The sequence below is a fragment of the Vigna unguiculata genome, chromosome 7 (assembly GCF_037176805.1).
Source record: "Vigna unguiculata cultivar grain cowpea cultivar isolate G323 ecotype 2 chromosome 7, ASM3717680v1, whole genome shotgun sequence".
Classification (NCBI taxonomy): domain Eukaryota; kingdom Viridiplantae; phylum Streptophyta; class Magnoliopsida; order Fabales; family Fabaceae; genus Vigna; species Vigna unguiculata.
The window spans coordinates 13139081-13150190 of record NC_140798.1 but is presented as its reverse complement, the minus strand read 5'-3'; the positions used below and the strand labels follow the sequence as shown (position 1 = coordinate 13150190).

At 30.9% G+C, this 11110-nt stretch overlaps 1 protein-coding gene across 1 annotated transcript; it reads right to left on the bottom strand.

Annotated features, from left to right (window-relative positions):
* Nucleotides 1-6772: 6772 nt before the first annotated feature.
* Nucleotides 6773-10641, bottom strand: LOC114191496 (putative ADP-ribosylation factor GTPase-activating protein AGD6). The gene is made up of 4 exons (XM_028080682.2): nucleotides 9734-10641; nucleotides 9557-9646; nucleotides 7568-8177; nucleotides 6773-7120 (listed from the first exon to the last, which is right to left on the bottom strand). Exons 1-3 carry the CDS (start codon nucleotides 10493-10495, stop codon nucleotides 7569-7571), a joined length of 1461 nt encoding a protein of 486 aa, XP_027936483.2. The 5' UTR covers nucleotides 10496-10641; the 3' UTR covers nucleotides 6773-7120; nucleotide 7568.
* Between the last annotated feature and the right edge of the window lie 469 nt (nucleotides 10642-11110).

Here is an 11110-nt window from a genome sequence, read left to right as displayed (position 1 = left end):
TTTGTGTGTAGGATATTTTGGAATTTGTATCGAATTCTCTCCAAATGGGAGAGAATGATGAATGATTGATCAAGTCGAAAACAAGATAAGGAGAACTTTTAAGAAGGAATGAGCTAGTTTTAACACTACCAAACCTAAGGAAAAAAGTATTTTTCAAGTCGCACAAATTTGAGGATAAATTTTCTACAGGAAAGAGGGTATGACAACAAATTATTTCTTGATCCAATACAAATGTGAATGAATCTTCAGGTATCACAAAGTTGTGGACAACTTCACTTTAGGAAGGAGGGTATGGTAGAGGACTATCTTGAGCACTAAAAGGACATGAAGATCATATAATTAAAGAATAATTTATATAATTAAATTTATTAATTATGGAAATGATTTAGCTTATCTTTTTTTCATCTTTTATTATCTTTTGATATCTTTATTATCTTTTTGATATTTTTGATATCTTTTGTTATCTTTGATAACTTTTGATATTTTTGGATATCTTTCTATATATTTTGATATTTTTGAATATCTTTTTGATATTTTGGATATCTTTTTATATCTTTTGATATTTTTGAATATCTTTTGATATTTGGAATAGCTTTTGATATTTTTTTCGTTTTTATCTTTTATTTTTATCTCCATTTGATATAAGTATGAAGTTAAGAACAACTTCACTTTAAGAAGGAAGGTATGATAGAAAACATGAAAATTATCTCAAAATTTGAAGATACTTTGACGAAATTTCATAATGTAATATTTCATAATGTAATATATAATATATTTTTCTCAACGGACCTCACGATGAAATCTGATTCATTAGAATAAATATTTGAATCTTTAGTTACAACAAATTCTAAAATAGATAATGCATGGAAAAGATATCTTAAAGAAAAAGGAAAAATAATTTTAGAGGAAGCCAACAAAGAAAACAAAAGTAAAGTGATTATGGATGAGTAGGGATGGCAACGGGGCGGGGCGGGTACGGGTATCATGATCCCATCCCCATCCCCATAATAAAAATTCATCCCCATCCCCATCCCCAAACCCAACGGGTATACAACTTTTGACCCATCCCCATCCCCACCGGGTAACGGGTATTTTCTTATACCCATACCCATACCCATTTTTTTATTGTTCCATATATCAATTAAATATTTTTTATAAAAAAAATTTAAAAATCACACCAACGGAATCATGATACTATCAAAATATTCAATATTAAAATAACATACTCTTTTTGATTTTCATGATGTCAAATATTAAGAAAAATATTATAATAGTATAAATCTCAAATTAAAGTATCAAATAACAACTAAATAAAATTCAAATAATTATATAAAAGCTAAAAAATTACACATTACTAAAATTTTATAATAACCAAAATATTTATTAATTTTACAAATGATCAGTGGTTTCATTTGCATTCGATCCACCTACACATAGAAAAAAAAATGAAAAATTAGATATGATATAATAATTGAAATTGAAAATTTTAATTACTAGAATATAATGTACCTTCTTCATCAGATTCATTTTCACTCATGAGAACATCTTTTCCTTTTAATTTTTTAACACCTACAAACACCAAATGTAGAATATTAGATGAGAATTCACAAAAAATACTAACAAAAAATATTAATAAATTTGAGTAACTTACCTAGATGGTTTGAGTTCCATATCCAACTTCTTGTACACATCAAAGCCTCTATAGTAATATGATGAAGTCGACTACGGTGAGAAGTTAATATCTGACCACCAGTACTAAAAGCAGATTCAGAAGCTACAGTTGTTATTGGAATAGCTAAAACATCCCTTGCAATTGCTTGAAGGGTTGGAAACTTTAACCCATTTGTTTTCCACCATGATAGGATATCAAATTCTTGTGTAACCGGCAAATTATCTTCTTCCAAGTAATAATCCAACTCTGTTTTCATAACTGTAGTTCTAGATTTTTTCTTTTTTGCCATAAACTCTAAAAATTCATTCGCATCATTATCAACATCCTTTCCCAACTCCAATGATGTAGCTCTATAAGAAGAAGTTTCATTCTTTTTTGATTGATATTCCAAAACCAAATCATAGCACATTTGACGAATCCTACTAAGTTTCAGATCAAAATCATTACCATACAATTTATAAAAATAATATTCTAACATGTCCATCTTGTACCTTGGATCTAAAACTGAAGCAATTGCCAATATATCATGAATAACACTCCAGTAACTTTCAAATTTCTTTAACATTTGTATTGCCATATTTTGAATGGTTATCTTAGGAGATTTAACCCAATCATTTATTGCAATCTTGATCTCACAAATCTTTGGGAAAAAGATGTTGGCAGTTGGGTATTTGGAGCCAGAAATGATTTTTGTGATGTCATTAAATAATTTTAGCCTTCGACAAACATCCTTTGCAAATTCCCACTGCATATCAGTTGGCAAAGAAGTGTATTGAGCTTCACGTTGCTTTAACCTAAAAAACACATCCTTATAACATATGGCAATATCAAGCATCTTGTAAGTAGAATTCCATCTAGTTGGGCAATCCAAACTTAACTTTTTAGTGAAAGAAATTCGCAATTGTCTAGCTGTTTCCTCAAATTTTTCCATTCTTTTAGGAGTTGCTGTCCAATATGCTACACTTTCTCGAATTTTTTCCACCCCTTCTTTTAGGACGACTAACCCTTCTTTCACAATCAAATTAAGGATATGTGTTGAACAACGCATATGAAGCAAAGACCCTTTCTTAATGAGTGTGTCCAACTTCAACTTATCCTTAATTTTTTCAATCATGCTATCATTTGTGCTGCAGTTGTCTAAAGTGATAGTAGACAATTTTGTATCAATATTCCAATCGAACAAACAATCAACTAATACATTGCAAAGTCGATCAGCTGTGTGAGGTGCGGGAACATAAATGAACCTATAAATTAAGCAATATTTTGTAAGACATATAATCTTTCTAGAGGTGCATAAAAAAAATTACTGGAAAATTTATAAATTAAAAAAGGTGTACCTCAAAATTATATTTTGCAATGTCCAATTGTCATCAATATAGTGAGCTGTGATAGACATATACCCTTTCTTTTGATTGCTTGCAGTCCACATATCCGATGTAATTGCTATTCTTCCTTTATTTGTATCTATCAACTTCATAACAACTTGTTTTTCATGTTCATAGATGCCGAGTATCTCTTTATCGTATTTCGTGAAGGAAGTTGAAATAATGGTTGAATTGTTGTCACGAATCTAATAAAACCAATATGGTCCACTATTGACAATGGATATTCATGCAATATAATCATTGTTGCAAGTTCCCTCTTGGCATTTTCTTCATTATAAGCTCCACAAGCCAATTCCTTTTTGCCACTTGAAATCTTAGAAAAAAGTGTTTTTTGTCCCCCTTTTCCTTTTGCTAAAGCCTTCTTTTGAATACATATGTTTGTATGATGGTGCAAGTGCTTTGTTCCATTCTTTGTTTCTCCACCAAGCAGTTTCTTGCAATAGTTACATTTAGCTTTGTATTTTCCATCAACTTTTATCTTTTCAAAGTGTTCCCACACAACACTTTTCAATTTCCCTTTCTCAGGCTCTACTTGTGTTGTTGAATGTATTTCATCATGAACTTCTGAAGGTGTTTGCGTAGATGGATTCAATGGAGATTGACTGTCATTATTGGAACTTTGAAAGGGAGTTGGTTGTTGTGAACACTGTGGTGGACTTGGTACCTGCAAATCTTGATCTCCTGTGCTCATTTTCTCTAGAAACTAACATACGTAACAAAAAAAAATCAAACAAAGTAAAAAGGTTAATTTCTTTTTTAACAAAATATAAAAGGAAAACCAATAATCAAGTTTAAAAATATTTCAAATATTTTTTATACTATTAAAAATTTATATTATACCACTTAAACGAAATAGCACAAATAACAAAATTAAATTAATAATAATTCAAATTTAAACATAGATTCTTCATCTTTTGATCTTGAATTAAATTAAGGATTTATGCAATTGAGCACTTAAAATTGAGAATTAAACATTATCATGAAACAAAAAATAAATAATAAATAAAATTATCATAAAGGAGTAAAGATAATTAAATGTGTGACCCAAATTTGAGAATATCCATTTGAACATAACATAACGGAAAAAAAATGTATAATTAAGATTATGATAAAAGGAAAAGTACCTTGAAGATCTGCTTAAACCTTAAAGAACAAGCCAAACAATTAAAAGAGAGTAAAAAAGTGTATAACCAAAGTAACAAAAAGAAGAGCTACAAAATAAGAGTCAAACATTTTCATGAAAATAAATAAATAAATAAAGATAATAAAATGTGTAACCTAAAAATTATTTCATAGAATGAAATTGAGGAACACCTATTTGAACATAACCATGTACAGAGAGTAAAAATTATGTAATAAGAAGAAGAAAAATTACCTTCAAAATTAAATCTTGAAAAACAAACCAGACAATTGAGAGAGTAAACAAAGTGTATAACAAAAAACAAAGAGAATGAGAAATATGTTATATATATATATATATATATTATATTATATTATATTATATATTATATTACTATGTATATATATTATATGTGTGGATATCTTATGTTTATATATATATATATATATATATATATAATTATTTATATATATTATATTATATTATATATTATATTATTATTACTATGTATATATATTATACGTGTGGATATCTTATGTTTATATATATATATATATATATATATATATATATATATATATATATTTTTTATAGATATATATTTATTTTAAGTATATATTATATTATATTATATAATAATATAAATATAATAATATATATTATATTATTATGTATATATATTATATGTATATGCGTAGATATTTTATGCTTATATATATATATATATATATATATATATTTCTTTTAAATTTTTATAAATTTGTCATGTTATAAATTTGTTTATAAAAGATCTCACTAGTTAAATGATTAATTTGTTTTATATGTATATATTATATATATTATATTATATTATTATGTATATATATTATATGTATATTATATTATATTATATTATATTATATTATATTACATGTATATGTGTAAATATATATATATATATATATATATATAAGTATATTTTATTTATATGTATATATACTATATTATATTATATTATATTATATTATATTATATTATATTTTATGTGTAAATATATTATTTATTTATATATATTTTTTAGATTATTTAATAAATTATAAATAGTTTAGTAATTTAAGCGGGGACGGGTATTTGGGCGGGTATATATATATCCCCATCCCCATCCCCAGTTGAAAATTTCGGGTATTACCCATACCCATACCCATACCCAGTCAAAGCGGGAATTCCCCGTCAAAACGGGGACGGGTTCGGGTGATACCCACGGACACGGGTTTATTTGCCATCTCTATGAATGAGAAAAAAAGTGCTCTTGAAACCTACTTTCCGTTCTTACTTTTTATTTTTCAAATCTTACATTTACAAAGTAAATTATTATAAAATCGTAGTGTTTATATAGTGTTCTTTCGTATTATTGAAAGGATGAAGGGTAAAAATGAATGAAGCTATTTTATGAATGATTAGTTTTAAATTTGTTGATTACTCATTCCTTTAAGTTAAATAAATAAATTTTAATTTTTATTATTTGATTATTTAAATGAGTTAAATATTGAGTTGTATTAATAAGAAAGATTAACGAAAAAATTTCTGATAAAAAGTTGTAAATATTTTTTATAAATATATTAATTTAAAATATTTTAAACGTTATATCATTAAATTTGTAAAATAATTTGAGAAGATTTTCAAAAAATTAAGAATTAAATTAAACGAGTCAACTTCAAACTCAATATTTTTTTAATTGTAAAGTTCATACATCTAATTGATGTAGAGACCGTTTTTCTTTTTTTAGTTTAGCAAGTGTTCTTTTGTTGTGGTGCAAAACCAGTGTATTCACATTTTTATTATATTAAAATAATATTATTTTAAAGATATATACACTTTTAAAATTGTATATAATTTTGAAAAATAATATTAAATAATACAATATAAAAATATATATAATTTTGTAAAAATTATGTAGCTTATTTTTAAAAAGTATTATTTTACAATCAAAAGTTTTTTTAAAATTAATTATTTAGTTAAATAAAAAATAGTTTTTATCTAACAAAGTATAGAATAGTCTAAACGACATCGAAGAAAGTTCCTCAATAAAGTTCCTCGATATCTTAATAAAGTAATAAATAAAGACGTCGACCTTTGTTTCTATTTATAAAAGAAAATTAGTTCCTTTTATCCGCAACTATTTTTAATTTAAACAATATTCAAACAATATAGGAGATAATGATTGAAATAATAAATTAAAAATAAATAAAAAAATAGTCAAAATATCATTATTTAAATATATATAACTTAAATCAACTTGTATTTTATATATTCTTCGTTCCATTTTTTTATCCTTTAATTTTCTTTGAAAAGCAAATTAAATAAACTGCTTTCTCATCTTACGAGAAAGATAAGAAAAAAATGCTTTAATATAAGTTATTTTTATCATTGACAATTTCTTTTACTTTGCATAAATAATGATGAATCCCTTCGACCAAATACTGTTCCGATAAAAAAAAACGAGGTTAAAGAGAAAAAACAGAAAACAAAAGAATACCTTAATTTAGCATTGGAATTATAAAACAGGCGAGGGATGGGCACTCAATATGGAGGAAATAAAAATATTAGTGAAATTAATAAATCAAAAACATTTCTGAAATTTCCTTGTCACAAATTCACAATCATGTTTTAATCACACTTGGCAAGTAATAGTTCTCTAAGAATTGACACTTAGGCGATTAGCCGTTTCTTTTGAATTCTAAATCTCCAACTTAGTCTCCCAAAAAATTATACATGAAAAAAATTACAAAGGGGAAAAGGGTATATGAAAGAAAGGGGAAAAGAGAGTTGCTAAAAATATAATAACCTTCACAGTTGATTATCATGTGCGGCACCCCTCTTTGGCCTGTGCCTGCGTTCAATACGAAACTACAATCTTTTGTCAAGGAAGAAACAATCGTGAAACTGGTACAAGTCCAATTAACCCTGGTCAAGAAGGATAACAAATTATAATCTGTTTCAAATTATATACTTCAAATCTGTGATAAAACAAAATATACGTAAAAGAAAAACAATACTAAAAACACGATAAAACTGCCAATTATAATTTCAATGTAAGCATGCTCAACGTGTCCCCTCCTTTCCACAAATCACATAAACAAGCATACGTTAGAAGCTTACGAAGTTCAGTACAAATCTGGGTTAAGAGGGACGATTGTTCAACAACCAAGTGAGCGAGATTGTAATCTGAGCAATTCAGAAAGCTCTCAAGTACTCAAGAATGGTTCAAAGACGATTGTAAGGGGTATTAAGAATCAGTTTGAGAAAAAGGGATTTAGTCAATACATTTCTAGGTATAAGCCATGAAAATATAAGAGAGTGAAAATTTCGCGTGTCTACAGAGAGAGATATAATGAAGCCTAATGTACGGACCTTAGAGAAAGCCTCCCTCTGTCCAAGTGCCATCCGATTTTCCATTATGACCAACACCAACACCTTTCTTATTAGACGCACCTTGGTAAAAATGATCAAATCCATCATCTTTGGCAATATCCCAGCCAGCCCAATCATCATTATTATGAGGAGCTGATCCTTTAGCTGGTTCTTGCTTCCTAGAATCTGTTTGTTCCCAATCGTCCCAAGAGCTAGAGTTGTAGGTACTAGACTGCCCACCTGATGAATAGGGAGTTGATCCTTTAGCTGGTTCTTCCTTCCTGCTACCTCGGTGATCCCAATCATCCAAAGAGCTTGAGCGATGAGTTTTATATTGCCCTGATGAAGATTGTTCTCTTCCAGGAGCAGAATTCGAGCCTTTGTTCTGTTGGTTAAAATCCTGATAATAACCATTTCTATCACTCTCATTTCGTTGCCAGTTATCAGTCTTCCAGTTTGTATCATCTTTAGTGTACTCCTCGATCTTCTGGGAGGCCATGGCCATAACTCCTTTCATTATGCCCCAAGTCCTCTGTCCAATCTCTGATGTCTTTTGAGTGACAACAGTGACAGTTTCATTAACCTTGTGATCATAACCACCTTCCTTGACCTGAAACAAATAGTATACAGACTTATTGGGGCTAACAAAAAATGGAAATTTTTTTGCATGGTTGTATAAAAAGCAAGAAACATTGACCTCTTATTTAATATTTTACACATTTTCATATAGGTAAAGTGACTATAAAATGAGCTGATAGGAATGTGCACATTTCCTTGGCCTAACAGAATCGATAGATAAATGATTTAATGTTTCTCGAACCAGCAATGCAATTCATTTGTCCGTCTACTATTTCCAACAACTTACACATCCACATATAATATAACAAATCTGATACTCAATAAAAAATCAACATACACTTCAAACAGTAAATGGACCACGATCAAGGTTCCTATGTGCCCATTTGGTTAAAATTTGAGTAGAATAGATACTAACGAAATTGATTATGAACTGAAAAAGAGAGACACATGCATAAATTAATTAACCTAAACCACAAATTCTTGTTGGAACACGTTTTTTGTCAGAAAGTAGGAAAATTGATGGCCCACATCCTCAAGACCGCAGTTGTGAACAAGTGACAGTCAGATATGCTCGCAGTCAACCGAAGCACAAAACTTGCCAAGAACGACATATGTAGCCTATTGCAAAATGCTGTTACATCCCAATAACTAATACAAATGTGTGCTGCCTTTTGATGGGTATGGGGATCATAGTTTAAGACACTTATGTGACTGGAGTACAAAATTTACTGCCCATACTTGAATCATATTTATATGCCCCAAGGAAATAATAGCCTTTCGACTGTGGCGAGAGGATAGGACATCCTAATGCAATGATGATTTTGTTCCCTATAGACCTCATTTACCAGTTTTCATCCATCTCATATAACACTATCGACATCATTTGGCAATCTCAGCCGCCCAATTATTATTTGCAATCCTCAGAAACGACACCAAACTCAATGAAAGCACCAAAATTACATGAAAAATAGTTTGTTATTCATGCTGCTCATATACCAAGATGAACTTTTCAATTAATAAGAACAATACCAACTATATACACAAAGAAAAGAAAATCATCTATGCCTCATTTCTTTGTTTATTTATTCGTGCAGGTCAAGGGGATAAAGCGGGTGCCTTTTGTTCAAAATACACCACGTTTAACTTCGGAAGAAGTAACACATCGAATGCATGGTTGGATCATCTTCAACATACATTCCAAATAAACAAACATATTTGTTGGTAGGGTTTTAGAGTGTCTGAGGCCATAATTGTGGTAGCATTTGCCACAATTTCCGGCAATATCAAGGATTGCATGGTAACAGCGACCAAGCTGCAACCGCAATTTAGAACTTTCACTTCGTGAGAGAAAAACAAAATCTTCATTGGCAACAATCATACAATACAATGCAGAGAGACGAAGCAGAATACCTTTGAAGTGATCTCCTTCGTGCCAGCCTGAACAACATTAGCCGCAGACTGAGCAGCAGAGGCAGCAACCAAAGACAATTTCCCAATACCCTACAATCAAATACTTCCTCATCAAAATAACACGAACCAAGTTTTTAAAACAAACTAAAACCGGGGCGTTCAATCAATTCAATTCACCTGCGAAACGACAGATAAATAATCGTTTTGAGCATCGTTCCTCCGCTGAGGCGGCGGAGTGGACCCGAACCCTACGTACTTCCCTCCCTGCGACGGCGGAAGCCCCTCAGGCCGCGACTCGTTCTCCGCCATCTTCCTCGCGAAGAAGCTTTCCTTGTTTGCCGCCGACGCCTCCAGCTGGGACCGCGTGATGTCCTCCGTCGACCTCGACCTCGCAGGCGCACCCGCGCCGTTCAAGCTCCTGAAGTCCCCGGTTGACCTGCTCCGGATGTCCGCCGAACTCCCCTCATTGTCCCAATCGTCCCATCCTCCCCCGTTAGCTCTTCGCGTCTGTGTCTGCGTCAGCGGCGGCTTCCCCTTGCCTGCTGAGAGGTTTTCCTTCACTACCGGCGGATCGCGCCATGGACGGCCGTCGGCGATGGCCTGGATCCGGTCGCGGTAGACGGCGGCGGCGTTGGTGTTGTATTTAGTGACGATGTCTGTCTCCTTGGGGATGGAGTACTGAGCGAGGAAGGAGTTGAGCTTATCGTTGCCGCCAGCTTCCATTTTCTTGATCTGGACTTCGGACCAGGAGTCCATGGTGACAGATCGGACGAAGGAGATGTGAACGCCCAAGCCACGGTGCTTGCCGGAGCACTCCAGACACATGAAGACGCCGTACGAAACGGAGGCCCACTGCGGGTTCTTCTGGGAGCAGTCAACGCAGATCTTGTTCGCCGCCTGTGATTGGAGGTCCCGGAGCCGCCGCGACGCCGCCGCCATCGTAATTGGATCTGGAGAAGTGAAAACCTAATGCGGAGAGCGTTTAGGGTGAGAGAGAATGGATGAATAAAGTGAATCGCACCGGTAAACGTAGTGTTGGTGAATTGACTCGGTGACTGGTGCGGCACAAAGAGATGTTTATCCCACTAATCCTGGTTTACTTAACTACAATTTTACTTAATCTTAAATACCACTTTTTTATACAACTAAAGATTCTTTTTAGAATATAATTATTTTAATTTCCATATTCATCGTATAAGAATTAAGAATGCATTTGGCTATAAGACAAAAGAGATATTGTCTTATTTTACTTTAATTAATTAAAAAAATATAATATAGTATACTTGAGAAAATATCTTTTTTTTTGATTGATTTGAACGGAAGAAAAAATAAATTATAATATTTGGTTATGTAAATTAAATTATTTCGATATTTTTTTTTATGATTTGAGGATATAATTGTATTATTTATATTTATTTGGATTAATTACGGATTTATTTTTTTAATTTATTGTTTTGGTTTATTTTACTTTCTTATTATTTTTTTTAATTTTTCTATTCAATTTAGTTTTTCAATTATTTTAGTTCTTTTATTATTTTAATTTTTTTTTTAAAT

Bases quoted from the DNA above. Each gene is read 5' to 3' on its own strand.
- LOC114191496 (XM_028080682.2), bottom strand. From the start codon at position 10,495: ATGGCGGCGGCGTCGCGGCGGCTCCGGGACCTCCAATCACAGGCGGCG. The intron at 9,647-9,733 runs GTGAATTGAATT...ATTTGATTGTAG, and splicing joins ATTTATCTGTCGTTTCGCAG to GGTATTGGGAAATTGTCTTT. The intron at 8,178-9,556 runs GTATTCTGCTTC...TATTTGTTTCAG, and splicing joins CGAAGGAGATCACTTCAAAG to GTCAAGGAAGGTGGTTATGA.